Source organism: Buceros rhinoceros, unplaced genomic scaffold (genome assembly GCF_000710305.1).
Source record: "Buceros rhinoceros silvestris isolate BGI_N320 unplaced genomic scaffold, ASM71030v1 scaffold41537, whole genome shotgun sequence".
NCBI lineage: Eukaryota > Metazoa > Chordata > Aves > Bucerotiformes > Bucerotidae > Buceros > Buceros rhinoceros.
The window spans coordinates 12,688-28,248 of record NW_010421314.1 but is presented as its reverse complement, the minus strand read 5'-3'; the positions used below and the strand labels follow the sequence as shown (position 1 = coordinate 28,248).

Below are 15,561 nucleotides of genomic sequence, written 5' to 3'. Positions count from 1 at the left end.
AAGGGTCTTAGATGAACATGCAAGGTCTGTAGGGCAATTCATCAGGAGGTACAGGGATGCACTGTGGTCCCTCACATGTGCCATAGTCTCTGTCCAAGCTCAGGCACTTTAATGATGTTCTGTCATAAATGCTATGCCAGTTCAGGAGAACGTGCTCCCTGCTGAAGACGGAGCGGTCATCCTTCCAATGTGTTTTCTGGACTTATCTATTAGTTTGAAAGTTGCTGTGGGCAAATGGCAAATATTCCATGCAACAAATGGCAAAGCAAAAAGAAATCTTAACTTCTCTGTTACAATGCACCTTACCATGAAAAAAATTTGTCCCACAAGCCAAACCCACTGTAAACCAAAACACCAGCAAACAGGTCACGAGCACTGTCACACAAAATTAATAGCATTGATTATTAACCAGAGAGGAAGGGAAGGAGAAGTGAGTTTTGTAAAACTAGGATGTTGCAAAAGTGTATTAAAGAAAACAAAAATATAACTCCAGGAAAAGAAAGTCCAAAAAGGGAATGAAGGAAGGGCTGAAACTCCAAATCAGGCCAGGACAAAGGAAAAAAAAGGAAAAATGAAATACAAAGGAAAGACAAGGTTAAAGGGTTGGGAAGTCAATTGCAAGCCTAGCACAGCATGCTCAATACTGGAAAAAACAGAGTGAAGAAATGCTTTGGGCCAAAAAAATGAAAAAAGCTGAAGCAGAGTGTGAAGGGATTTCTCATACAGCATAACTCCTCACCTAGGCTAGTTAGTGGCACTTGATCCCCTTCCTATTTTTGCCCCTTCTGAAAGCGCTTATTAGTTAGCCATGGAAATGTTGTATTATGAGGACGTCACAGGAAACAGAAGGACTGTGCTAAGCAGTTTAGGGGCAAATTTGAAACGCTTTGAATGGTTTTTTTTTTTTTTTGGTCATGCTGTCAGCTGTTAGCTTGTGAAAGCAAAATTAATAAGGACATAGCAACCTGTTTTTCTGGAGGGAAAGGGAGAGGAGGAATATTAATTAACAGTGGAAACTCTTCTTAGTTTTTTACACTAGGGGGAAAATGGCACTGACTGCATGTTTGCTCCAGGCTGAGGCTGTTGCAAATGAGCTGGGTGGCTGGCTGGTAAGCTTAAGCTGGTAAGGCTGGTAAGCCTTAGCCTTGCTAAGGCTGCCAGTGGGTTGCGGCTTGTCCCTTATGTGTTGGATGCTTCCTGGCTTTCACTGACTAAAGGGAGGAAGGTACAGCGAGGGAACAGGGCTGTGGATGCATCCCTGAGCAACTATCCTTGCATCAGCACGACTGCTGGGACTGTAGGTCTTGCGGGGCATGGGGAGGTAAACTCCTGGGTCTGCTTGCATTGCCTTTGTTCCCTCCCATGCCCTTCAAAATGAGGCCCTTAGGATAATCCGGCTTGACATGGTGTGCATGAATTACAGCAGTGCCATACCCTCCCTCAAACCATGCGGGAAATGGCTGCCAGGGAAGGTACATACATGCCTCTGGGCATGTCTTGCGAGAAACACCAGCAAGCTCCCAGGCAGACCTGGCCCTCTCCTGGCTGACATGATCTCCCTTGCCCAGACAGCAGGGGGATACCCAGGTATCCTGTGGGGGCCACTGCGGGCATCAGGGGTTGCTGGGAGATGGGCCAGGCTGGGGTCCTGAGGCAGCACGGTGCCTTTGAGGACAAGCCTTGGCCTCTCTCGGAAGGGTTTTGCAAAGCAGGGGCAGAACTCCAACAGGGACAGGTGGTTATATCAGGTCTTACTCCAAAACTGCCCTCTCACTCTGACTGATATTAACATTTACAGAGCCAGTTAATGACACCCAGCCAAATAACACATTATGTGTTTGCAGTGCTCATCAAAATAGCTTGAAAAAAGTTAATAGCAGACTTGAGGAAAAGTCCGTAGAGAAATGTATGTGCAGTTAGAATTTTGACAAGGTTTCATCTTGTTAAGTATTAAAAGTTGTTTGAACACATTTTTTTCCCCCTGCAGAATGCAAGGAAAATCAAATCAACGTGAGACAAATCAAGATACTAAAATCCTCTATGCACAGCCTTTTGAACATGCACATTATGCAATTAATTTCTCATCACTCTTATTTATACATAACTGATGCTATATATGGTCTTAGATTAGCTGTGTTTTAAGGCTTTTCTTCTTACAGGTCTCTGGGGATTTTTAAAAGAATTTCATTCCAAGAGGTGGTTCCGCTGATGTAATTTCACATGTAAAGCAAAATTTACAAGTCAGTTTTTTAAAGGATTTTAATTTAATTACTCATATGTTAATGTAGCAATATATCTTCCACTACAATCTAATACTTATGAGTAAGAATTAATATTACCTTGTGATAATAATAATAAGCTGGGTTGTAAGGAAGAGGTTTTTCAAAATTTGGACTTGCAATGTGCTTTCCACAGTTCACAGCTTAAGCTAATGACATTTTGCAGGGACATTTTTTAAAAGAACATGAACTAAACTGGCTGGTTCTTCTTGTTTGCTGACAATTTTAGGAGATTCCAACTGAAAGTGACCTGAATTCCAAGTTAGCCTGTTGAAGAGATGCGCTATTTGTACCCCTCATTACTAAATGTTAGTCAGGTAAGTACCGACTGTTCACGAAGAGGGCCTGTTTCTAGAAGATCCATTTCTATTTAAGCTGAACTGTAAAAACAGTACCCACTCTTGGTTGGGTGCAATATGAGTTTGGTGTTAGAAATATTGAACATATTTGCTTATTTAAGGATCTGGAGTCTAGCTGTAAACCTCTAAGTTCCTAAACAACTTTCAGTTCACTTCTAATTCACAGCCCTAGAAATTAATGTACATATGGATATAATTTACACATATGTATATGCACCTGATTTACGTACCTAGCTGTGGATTTAGGCATAAAACTACTTGAAAGCCAGAGCTTAAAACTGTAAATTTGCAGAATTCCAAGTGGCTACAACAGCATGTAATTTTTAATAGATTAATTAGTCATTTTGCTTAAAGCTTACAGACAAATGTCAAATGCCAAAGCTATTCCAAATTACACAGCAGAAAAATGAATCTACACTATGTTATGATCACCTCAGTAATTTCTAAAACTCCTCAGATATGGAATATCCTAACCATTTTAGTGAGCTGATCTTCGCTAACATTTTGACAAGGGTTGTTGTTATAGCTGTATGATCCCTTCTAAAGCATAAAGAAATTGGTTAGGAATTGAAAAAGGGGAGGTGGACAAAAAAAAAAAAAACCAACAACATAAAAAGGGGTTTATCTCTCAGGCTCTAAAATCTGCAGGCTAAAAGGAATAATTGGTCCATACCCATAAATTCAATCCCAAGATGCTCTGCCAATGCAGAAAGTTGACCAAAAAAAAAAAAAAAAAGAAAAAAGGTTTCAGAAAAGAGCAATACACTGTACTCAAAAATAAATCACATATGAGAATCACAGCTGTTCTGTGTCTACACATGAAACAGGACAAAGGGGAGTGTGGTTATGTGGGCAGTGCACAAGTGCACCTCTGTACGCTAAATGACCAGAACTTCTGCTGGGGTTACACACCAAAGTACATATGCGAGACCCGAACAGCCGCAGTTCGGGGAATGCAGCAGGAACCACTAAGTCTTAAAAACATTACTGAGATGAAAGGGGCTATGGCCTGAGGACACCAGGAGGAACAGCTGATTGTTTTCAGATTGGACCATGAGAGCACAGGGATGTTTTGCAAGGGGTGGCATCGCCTTGTGAATGGGTTGTGCATTGCCCTGCCTTCTGGCCCTGTTCCTGACCCTGGTGTATGTCTCCTTGGTCTTGTGGGGTGTGATCTGGAGGTAGCTGGAACTGTTTGCTCAGCAGTGGGAGTCCTTCTCAGCTTTGCAAACTGATGGCAGCAGGGCTCTCATTTATGGAAAACAAGGAGCCAAGCCCTTTCCCTCTGCCTTTGGGCTGCACTGCCTCAGCAGAACCATCTTCTGGCCAGCTGGACATACCCTAGGGTGCAGGGGCTGATGTTGTTTATACAGACCACCTGCCTACATTAACATCCCCAGGCCCCAGCAGATGGGAGCGAGGAGAAACACAAGTTAACCCCTGGCAGGTACCCTAAGAGACCCTTCCAGTGGGGCCCACACCCATAGCAGCAGTAGCTCTCACTTTGTCCTTGTGTGCTGTGAAGTTTAGATGCAATCTTAATTTTCTTAATTTTACATAGTTGGTAAAATAGGGGAATGCCAATTCTTTCCTGCCATTCAGTAACATTTTAAGGGTTACGTAAGTCAGAATGCATCCAGGTCTCTTCCTAAAGAGCCAGTACTACATGCCTGCATGAACACTGCTAACAATTTACATTAGTTGCATAGAAAGCTTGGTTAAGTAAGTCTTCAATAAAACGAATAACATGCCCATGCATATATATTGCTATCTTTGTGCTTGCTTATAGGTAAAACACCTAGCCTGGATATAATTTAATTTTAGGCAAAATAATTCATATCATGCAGTTTTTATTTCAAATAATTCAGTGGGTACTTAAAATGGGAATATATTCTGGCTGAAAGTCCTATCCAGAAAACATGCTGAAGAAACATGCATTGCTTATTAAAACCTAGATGTTATGTAGCTCTTATTTATCTTCGGTATTCCTAAGTACGTTCCCTAGACCTGACGGAAAAAAAAAAAAGCAGAATATTCCAACATTTCACATTTTATAAACAAGTCTTACGTATTTTCCCATGTAACCCAATATCGTTGCATACTTTTTACATGCAATGTTGTTTCTATTGCATAGTTGTCCAGGTGCTCTAAGGAAGAATACAATTAATTATTTTTAACAACCCAGTTTGAAGTCTGAATGTGATTTTTTGGGGGGCAATATTGGAAGAATTGGAAAAAAACTGTTCAGGAAGAACGTGGGTTTTTTTTTTTTCCTTTCAAAAAGCTGTGACTGCAGTGCTCATGGAAAGGATATTACAGGGTCTGCCAGCCAGACTCCAGAGATCTGCAAAACTACAACAGTTTGTTGTTTAGGTTCCCTCGCTCTTCAGTGGCAGCAGGCACCAGCTGAAGGAGCAAAACCTCATAGCTTCAGTGCTGGAGGTAACTGTGGCAGTGCAGAATCTAACAGACATCACCTCTCAGCCACGACAGGTTGTCCTACGATTTGGTGAGTTTGCAAAGTTTGCAAAGAAGTCAAGGGACGGTCAGCCTAAACAGGTGCTTCCCAGCTGTCTCCCTCACGTTCATTCCCTGTTATGCTCACATTTCCACTGACAGACATGAAAGACATTTCCATGGAAGACTTCTTTTAAAATGGAGATCCACCTAATTTCTGTGTCCTTTTCAACCTATTTCTAGTGCATCATAACTGAATCCTCCAGGGCTAACCAAACTGCTGCCAAGATAAGCCAGTTAGCTTTACACTCCGTTGAGATAGGGAATTTTCAGAATGCTCAGGATTGGCCTTGTTTTGATATTCCAAAAGGCCCTCAGCAAAGCTCAAAACTTAAGGACTCTTAAAAATACCAGCTCTAGGGCAGATTTCTGAAAATAGCTTTTTCGCAACAGCCAAATACAGAGCCTTAAGATAGTGACAGCTCACCAGTAGGCACACTTGGCGTGGAACCCTACTGACTCTTTCCAGAAAGAAAGACCCTTTGAAAGCAGGTAAAATTAGATAGCACTGTATAGTTCCATGTATACTTTTGTTTCCTACTTGCACTTATGCTGTTTAACATCCTGATTTGCTCCTTGCTTGGCAAAAGCTACATCTAGAGAGCTAAGTTAATTATCAGCAACTCTAGGTGCAAATTATGAACTTGGCTTTAAGCCCCAAATGCAACATTTGCCTGAAGATAACTCTCATTCTAAGACCCCTTTTTAATTTTATGCTCTAGTCTGCATCGGATGTAATAATAAAAAGTCATATAAATGGTTCTTCATTGATTTTTTTGGTTAACTATAGATGTACCTTCACTGGACTCTTTCCAAATGTGTAATTTTAAGATTTGTAGCAGTTTAAAAAACTTCTTATACTGCAGATGCAGGGTAGACTGAAGTGACAGAATCTCACAGCCGTTGCCTGAGGTTCTCAGAGTAGCCTGAGGTAGGTAGTGGTGTGCTTTCCTGCTAGGGCACTTCAAAGAGAGGGGGGCTGGACCAGCTTAAGTACTTACAGCCAAGCATCACTCTTGCAGCAAGGCAAGGACACCTATGCCTTTTCCATGGAAGCAATTTCAGAACATCTGAGCCTAATGTCTACTGCCCAAAGATTCCTTTAAAAAATCCCAACCAGAGTTAGAGAACTGAAAAGCTAATGAAGGAAAACCCACCTAAATCTCAATTTTTTTTTTGCTTGTGTTTTTAAAATTATTTTTACCCCTGGATATGAAAATGAATTTATGACCAACATATGAATCTTCCATAGTTTTCAGGGTAAATTTAGCAGCAAACAAAGGATCTTATATTTTTACACCACCTCCTTTTAAATTATTCTTCTAGGATCACAAAATTTTAACTGCACTTTTCATCACAATACACAGAAAAGGCCATTTATATCTAACATTTGGGAAGCTTAAACACTGTAATAGCATAAAAATTTTTGAATCCATAGTTACTAGAGGCCTTTATAAAAATAACTCACACTAATAAAGCTTTTAAAGCAGGGTATAAAATACACACGTGAATGCTGGAAGATCTGGTCTCCAGTCAGCAGCCTTGGGATTTATATGGGCAGCTTCCATGATGGAGATTATGAATTATGTATGGACATTTTTCATCCATCAGCATGAGAGAAAACCCATGCAGCTCTTCAGGCTCAAAATGTCCGGCACATGCTAACAGCTTTTTGTCTTATATACTAATGGAAATTATATTAAGCTAGCCTATAGTCTCTGAAATCTTTCTGTGTTGGCAAGTCATCCATCAAAAAAATAGGTCCTATAATACAGATCTTAGATCATAGTACATTCTGATGCCAGTGACCATTACTTATGAATGGTAGACATGTATTTAAATGTAAGATCTAAGTAATTTTCTTATGTTACCTTTGACTTTCCTGTAGTAAATGAGAGAAAACAAATATTCAGTGCACTTTTTATTTCCTCCTCGACAAGTGATAATAATTAACTCATCCCTCTGTGGGAAAGCTTACGAGATGTGTGACTGCCATGTTGATTCTACCAGCAGTCTGACACAGAATTGTGTGTGTGTGTGTGTGTCTGGTGCATTTCTTTGGCCAACTAGTCTGGCTCTGAAACACCTGATCTCTTGCACCTGTTACCCACTTGTTTACCCCATTGTTTACGCTGTTTCTCCCCATTTTCTTTTTCTTTCTGTGCTCTTTCCCCCTGAAAGCCGAACAATGAAGAGGAAGAACACTTTGATTCTCTTTGGCATGTGCTCATTAGAAATGATGTAAACATATAATTTACCTTTAACTTTTAGTCCAAATACGAATCTCATATGCAAGTAGAGGATTAGCTACCTGTCCCTTTGTTAGTGGGTAGTGACTTGTGTAGAGACTCAGGATTTTTGTGGAAAATAAGACTTTCCAAATGTAAATTTTGCACTTTTACTGCTTAATGTCAGTGGGCAGTTCATATCGCACCATTCAGTGTTAATTCCACAGCATTCCTAAGTCTTACATTTCCTTATAACCTCAAGGTCAAACAATCCAGGAGAGTGCAATTGCTTTTTGTTATAATTTTCATGCAACAGGCAGAATCAATCGATATTAGGCCTTAGGCGACAAATCTAGTTACAGATTAAAAAAAAATATTGGAGGAAAGATGCAGCGACAAGAAAGCAGCACCAACTGAGCATGCTTCTACTGCAGCACAGACAGAAAGGTAGTGGACGTACTGTAGAAGCTGGCCATTACGTAGTTTTGGCAGCGATCACCAGTAAATTCATTTGGGCACCTGAGAGGAAAAACAAACAAAAAAAAATGGTAGAGAAAAAACAGAGAAAAGAGAAGAGGTGAATATATGTTAAGAAAGAAGCTCCTTCAGTGTGAACTGATATGACTTGGTGAGTTCACTTTCAGAAACTGAATCTCAGTTTAGAGTGTCAAAATGGCTCAGAATGTTGAGAGCAACTCGTTTGCTCTGTGGAAATGAAAAGAAATCCCTTCCCTGAAAAACCAGCCAAAACCAAACTAATCCAGATCGAAGTGTGTTTCAAGATGTGAGACAGAAATTCACCATTTCAAATTCCCAAATTGCTTTTAGTATGCACTTTCCACAAGGCAGCGAGGACACAAGATATGTACATCACTCATCGTTGTGAGTTTGCTCTTTTAGGGTTTCACTTTACAGCAGTCTCCCAAACAAGAAAGCTGCCAGTGTGTGCAATACAAATGCATCTGTGAACGGATGGAAAGATCAAAAAATCACACAAATGAGAAACATTTTGGAGGTCAGTAATGCCATGGTGTACAGATATTACTTTAGAAAATCAGGTCATAAATTAGTGAGTAAAGAGGCCAGTTCCAGCTGAACTGTGAAAACACCAAGTACTATTGATTTTGTTGCTGTAGTTGGGGAAGAAAGCAAAGTTCAGATTATTTTAACATACTTTCTTGCTTTTGGATTTTCATGGGCAGAGTTTCAGTACATCTTGCTCCAGTGAATCCAGGTTGGCACCTAAAGGGCAAAAATGTGATAAGCAATAGTACACCAAAACCACTACACTAACAGACTGACTTCTGTGGGCCTATGGAGATGGGAGTGCATTAAGCGACCTCCTGGTTAGGTGTTAGTAAAAAATGATCAGAAAAAGAGCAAGAAAGTGTAACCTTTCCAGAAGATAACACTTTGCAAAATTTACTGCAAAAATCCGACAGAGAAAAAAAAATCTGGGAAGACATTTTGCTTGTCTGTTTTGAAAAAGAAAGAAGAATCAGGAGTAGCAAAAATGTTTATCGGCTCATTGCTTCTTTCACCTCATGAAGGGACCAGATTGAGTTTTTTAAAATTTGTAATGCAGTATATAACGGCAAGTTGGAGCTGCCTTCACCAGTCACATAAGATCTATGAAAATACCATGAGTTCCCTGTTTCTGTAACAGCATGTTGCATCTTCCAGTAATTTCCTTTGAAGGACAATAGTTAAAACAGCAATCACAGAAAAGGCAAAATAATTCCAAAAAGTGTGAAGACAAATCCAAAGACATGAAGTATATTCAACATGGCTGAGAAATGACAAAAGAGTCGGTAAGAGCCCTCTCATCAGTAAGGTGCTCTCAAAATTGGAAGCCCCACAGCTGCCAGCCCCTTCAGTTCATAAGCTCTCCTGTAGAAAACTTCAGTGCATCTTTCCCTTCGGTCAAGTGAAGGAATTTCTCTTCTGTGCTTTGTCTGTCTTTTCTGCTGCTGGCTGGCAGTTATTCCTTCACCTTTATTCTCCATTTTGGGGCAGAAGTCAGGCTCTCAAATTATCACCTTAGCAATGCAAGCTCCTGTGTGTTAGACGTAAGTATGAATGACTGTCCATCACACTAAACATCTATAGATTTCAATTGTCTTTCATCCTCCTCTTATCCACTCTTACACAGCATGTAATCTGAAATTACCTGGTATCTGCTTCCTTGAATACATCTTACTTGCGTTGCCTCTCTTTCTGATGCTCTCCATGAGTTTGCCATGACACAGCTTTCTCCTGCTGCCGATCTGGTGATGCCTCCTTTTCAAACTGCTTCATCATTTACTTCCAGGGACCACAGAGCCTTCTTATTTGCAAATGTACAGTGTTCAGAACAACCCTTCACCTCTTCTGTCCATCGAGTTTTATGTGCATTTAAAGCTGTCCTGATTTTTCAAATTGCCTCTAGCACTAAGGGTCAGGGATGTTGCCATTTTGTAAGTGGGACTTCCAGAAATACTAAACACTGGTATCTTGTCCAAATAAACTATGCAGGAATGATTTTTGTATAATAAAGGTACATTTTTGAGGATCTGCAGATGATTTCTTGGAGCCGTTTTGCTGTAATGATATACTTATTTATTAAAGAAAGGAGTTAATGTTCTTCAGGTCACATTGTTTTGTAAGTACACAGTCTGGAGAGACCGCCCCATCTCCACAGGTATATTCAGTTGAGAAAAATGCAACAAAGATAACTCTGTCATGAAAAGGTGATATTGCTGGGCATGATAGAATACTTTCTGTGTCTTTGATAGAAGGGAAAATGCCTTTGATAGAAAGCATTTTGATCTTTGTTACTGAATGACAGTAAAAATCTTTTTCTCCTGTGATTTCAGTTTTATGGTGATCATGTTAAATACCCATCCCTGGAAAGCTGGCGTTCACGCCTGCATTGGCTTACATTTCACAGGGACCTCTACCTTTTCTTTGTCAGGCTCGACCCTACTCAATCCCGGTGAACATGCTGCTGATCAAAAGCCTAAGGCTTTGATGCTGCCTCTGGCAGTTGTTGCTGGTTGCTTTGTCTGTGCTTGTTTTCAGATGTTGTTGCAGCTGTGGAGGCGATGAAGACAGCTCAAGCACTTTTGTAGAGTTAAATCATTTCCAGACTGAGCAGGGTCAGCCCTATCAAGATGGTGCTGAAAACAGTTCAGGTGTGTTTATACTTGCTCTGAAATCATTGCTAGCAAATAAACTTTGTGCAGCACCTGCCTCTGATCCAGGCTGGGCCAGCCGAGCCAAGATGAGCCTGTCTGCTTATGATTATGTGTGAATGCACTCCTCCAGGACTCCTGTTCTTGGCAGGCCCTGGCTGCCCCGTGCCCGGGTCTGTGATGTCCGGAGGTAGAGCAGCGACTCTTTCACGGGCACCCCCTTGTCCTGGGGAAAGAGCTTGTGTGCCCTTGTGAGGTTGAGAGCTGTGCTGGTGGTGGCATGTGCCTCCAGTGGGGTCTCCCAAGCCAGACAGGTCTCAACTGAAGGGTCAGACAAAGTGTGTCCACGGGCAGGATGGGCTCACTAGCCTTCGGGCACCATCCTAGGAGAAGGACAACTCTGACTCCAAACCCGGGCAGATGGAGCTCGTTTAGCCTTGTAAAGCATCCATCATCTAAGAGAAGGACACTCTAACCAAACCTACGACCCGAGGACTTTGCTGTCACCGTCCAAGCTCGCCAGGCCCTGGCAGATGAACCTCAGGTGTAAAGGGTGGAGCCAGTTCCGCGCACGCTGCTCCTCACCTAAAAAACCCACCGCACAGGCCCGAAGGGTGCACTCATCGCCTGCAGTGAGCGTGGGAAAAGCCCTTCCCAGATCTTCGTTCGTGAAGCCAAGCCATGATGATGATGTGTGAGTGCTAAAGGCATTTTATTGCTCTGATATGCAGTGCAGCACTGTGTTCAGTGCTTTTTGGCAGGCTGTTTACTGTAGACTGTGCTTGTACAAACAGCTTGGGCTGGTGGTGTTTTCAAAACACCTTGTCCTGCTCAAAGTTTCTAGATGTTATTTCTTGTTGTGTCTTTCTTTTCTAGTTCCATTACCCACATAACATTTTCTTTTATGACACTAGCAAAAGTTGAAGCCAAGAAACTGGGGGTAACAAGTAAATGTTATAAGGCTGTGAGAGCCTTTTAATTTCCTTTCTTCCTAAAAAAAAAAAGCTACTCGGTCTATTTATTTATTGTATTAACTGGGTGAAACCACAGTGCAAAACCACATATACTAAAATAATTGCTTTTTCCCTTTACACACTAGCTGTAAAGAGCAGTATTTGAATGCATTCAAAAGGCACTTCTCAGAACATTGAATGTGTATCATCAAACTGCTTTTCATCATAGGAATGGCTGAATTGATCCGGACCTCACATTTCCATTTCATCCACTGCCTATAAGCAAATGCATTGTGGAAGAATGTTCTTTCATAGGAGGTACAGTATACTTCCATATTTAGTAGTCCACTTCATAGCCTAAGTTAGACCTGGTATTTCTATCCTGCCTGTTGAATGAGTATCTCTGGAACTTTAGTTACAGTCGTGGAAACAAGTTCTCTCTTTTTGCTATTTCAAGAACCTTCTGTCAATTTCTATTCCACCAAGGCCTTTATGAAGATGGATATAGAAAAAGGCTATATCATTAAAATGCACGTAATTCACTCTTTTGCTGTTCAGAAAGGAAGCAACTTTATTTTCATCCAGTGAAATTCAGACAGAAGGTAATTTCTTAAGGAACAAGAAAAGCACTAGAAAATATTATCTCTGTGAGTAATGAATAAATTAGGCAGACCAGCAAGGCCTTCATGGTAGGGTACTTCAAAGAACACTCTAAAAGCTTTATTATTACTATATTATCATATTAATATGTATTTACCCTCAATTAAGAAGAAAATGCTAGGAATTCTGGTCTTAATTTCGTATTTATTGAAGAAGTTATGTGAGTTTTTGTCTCCACTGAACTTGGGGAGACATTTCCAACTGAAATGAAATGACTTGGTAACTTCAGTCTCATAGGAAGCCAGTAATGTCCAGGCTTCCAAGGTCTACGATGTTTTCAAAATATGACTCATGTTCCTATAAAACTTCAGAAAATTTTATGCACTAGTTTATCTCAGTAGTCTCAAAGTTTCCTTCTACATCTTGCATATTTTGAGGTTGTTTTGTTCAGTCTGGGGCCATAATTAAAATACGTGTATGGAAGATACATACTACAATAGGTGTAGCAGTACAATGCATTGCTAAGTCTTCACACATTTCTTGAGTATTTCCCATGGTCACCTCTTGAAACCAAGGAATTTTCTCAAAGTTCACACCAGTATCTTTGAGAGCAAGATCTGATTCAGTCTGGATCACTATACTATGTATTTTACAAAAGACTTCTTTCTTTAATACATAGTTAGATATTAACAGAAGATGGATTTAGGAACTCCTTTTTAAAAATAGACTAGGGAGGTTACAAAACCAGAGCTAACACTTGGAAAATTCGATGGTTGTTGTGAATCTGAGTCATGTTTTTTTTTGTTAGGGATAAAATCAATTTAGAATGATACGCCTCATGCTTTAGAAATTTTGTTTTTTCTCTCGACAGATGGACCATATGGAAAAATGTGAACTTGCTACTGAGGCAGAAATATGAAGAGCAAGTACCATATTTCAAGCGTTCTGTTTCCACAGGCATGTTCTGGGGGAAGATTTATTTTCTCAGAACAATGAAGGCAATGTGTACTGGTTAAATACTAATTTTAATTAACACCAGAATACTAGAATTCTATTTTTAATGAAATAAGAAGAAAACCACATTTTGTCTCTTCCGTTTTCCAGTACACCCAATTTCAAGTACTCACACTTCTATTTCTTATGTGCCTGTATTGCATACTGTTTTCCTACATACATGAAGTTTCAGTTCTGTCAAGTGTTAGAGGGCATAGCAAAAGGCCCTGCAAAATAGTGGTGGCCCTGACTTTCCTCAAGATAAGAATCCTTTTGCACTGCCTTACTGTAAATGAGATTCACCCTCTGTGTTTTTACAGCTCTGATGCTTTTCAAATAGGTCTTGGGCCACCCAGAGAGAGGCACATTTGCCAAATTTGGGAACTGCCTTTTCTTTCAACTCCAGCCCTAGAATTAAAACTTATTTCTTGTCTACAAGTGAGGGAAAAAATCCCCACTTCATTCAATTGTCGCCGAGACACCTAGTATAAAAATTAACCAAACTGTAACATCAAAGAACAAACAGTCAGTTGTATGAATTTTAAAAAAGTCCTCATACCAGTGCAAATGGGATGCCTCTGAAACTGTCAAGACAATGTTTATTATTAACAATTTTGCTAAATGCTTATCTCTGTTGCCCTGGAGTTTTCAGCGGTGTTTGGGTAGAAAGTTGAAACAGGCAGCTAGGTTTTCTTACATGCCCTGGAGAGTCACAGTCAACTGCTTGTCTTGTACTGCTGGCTTATAACAATCTCGTAAATTTAACACAAAGCTGTCTCTCTCTCAAAAAAGAATTCAATCCACCAGAACCAGTAACTTTTCCATACTCATTTCAGTTAAAAATTTCTCTAAAATCAAAGAAATATTTATCACTTTCAGCAACAGGTTTTAAAGCTCATACAGTGCAGGTAACATTCTTCTACCAAAAAAAAAAAACAAACCCCCCCCCCAAAAAAAAGAAGAAACTCATAAGTAAAGCAGAACATTGTGGGGTTTGATACTGGTTGCTGGTGGTTGTTTTTTTTTTTTTTAACTGAAAACAGAGACAAGCATTTAATGCTTTCCCCGACTAGTGAAAGCATCATAGACCTTCACCTAACTCACCCACCAGAGTCATCTTTACAATTAGTGTTGTTTGATTTTTATTCCTAGAAGACTGAAAATCTATTCTGTGACAGCAGATGAGAGTCTTTACTGCCCACTGTCTTTTGTCTGTGTGAAAAACAGCAATATTGTCACAAAAGTTACCCCTTTCTGCTCAGTCCTGCCAGGGTTCAAATGTTGAGCTCCCTCTTAACCCAGAGAGAAGCAGTAACTCACTAACTAGTAACTAGTGTTCCTATCCAGAGGTAAATGACACATGATGTGCTACCAGGCAGGAGGTGAACTCCAGTGCTGTAGCTCTTCAGGAGTTCTTCTTATGTTCAACATAATAGACAGCCTGATACAGCACAGGCCAGGACTTGAGAAAGGTGCACAAACACACCCTTAAAACTTAACTCATACGACTTTCTGAATCAAGGAATCGATGCTTGGATTTGATGACCTTAAAGGTGTTTAACAATCTAAATGATTCTACGACCCTCAATTGAAAGAGTAACCTCCATCAATTACCATGACATTCACTTTTTAAAAATGCAATTAAACAAAACAGCAAAAACTCTGGTTGTGAATCTGGTTAAATCAGAAAATATTCAGTTACTACAGCAGACAATCAAAACGACTAGTTCTTCAGGTATAAAGGGCACTTATCCATAATTATCCACATCCCTTTTCTCGTTATTGGCAGAGTATTTAGTTTACAGTATCTATTTCATTATTTCTAACATAAGGCTCAAGCTGAGCTACCTTATGCTGTGTAAACATCAATGAGGCTTGCTGTGCCAGTATCATGTGGGACTAATTCCTGGTTAGGCTCTGTTATGCAGAACATATAGAACACAGAGGTCATTCTTGGTAGGTTATTTTCATATCAAACACTGCATGTACAGAAGAAGAAATTTTTCAAGTGCTCCTTTATAGAAAAAGAATTTCTGGAACCTGGTGGATCCACCAAAGCAAGCAAATAGGATTTCTTTACCTGCACAGGTATCGTGGAGGGTTTGGAAGGTCTTTAACCATGTAACACTCTCCCCCATTTACACAGAAGGCTTTCTGCTTTATGTCACATTTTGTGAGATGACTTGTCCCAGTTGTAGATGTGGAAGTGGCTGGAAAAGACAAGAGTGAAAATACAGATCAGAATGGTTTAGTTTTGATTCTTGAGTGGTAAATGTACCTGTATATGAAGGAGAAAGTAAGGCCAGGGAGGATCGGGCAAGTCTTCTGAGATCTCTATCTGCTACTACCACAAACATTACCTGATCTTGAATTTTGTTGATTGACACAGCGACTGGAGTTTAAATGCACACCTCGGACATACTTTACTTCACATCTAGCCAAGGAAGAAGGGAGGATTT

At 40.2% G+C, this 15,561-nt stretch overlaps 1 protein-coding gene across 1 annotated transcript in view; it reads right to left on the bottom strand.

The window, feature by feature from the left end:
* Positions 1-15,312, bottom strand: part of LOC104496462 (pro-neuregulin-1, membrane-bound isoform) — a gene marked incomplete at both ends in the record, with an annotated part of 22,968 nt that extends 7,656 nt beyond the window's left edge. Inside the window, 3 exons of the mRNA XM_010139586.1 lie at positions 3,312-3,335; positions 7,844-7,902; positions 15,183-15,312. Coding sequence (XP_010137888.1) covers positions 3,312-3,335; positions 7,844-7,902; positions 15,183-15,312 — 213 coding nt within the window. The remainder of the gene's footprint in view (positions 1-3,311; positions 3,336-7,843; positions 7,903-15,182) is intronic.
* Between the last annotated feature and the right edge of the window lie 249 nt (positions 15,313-15,561).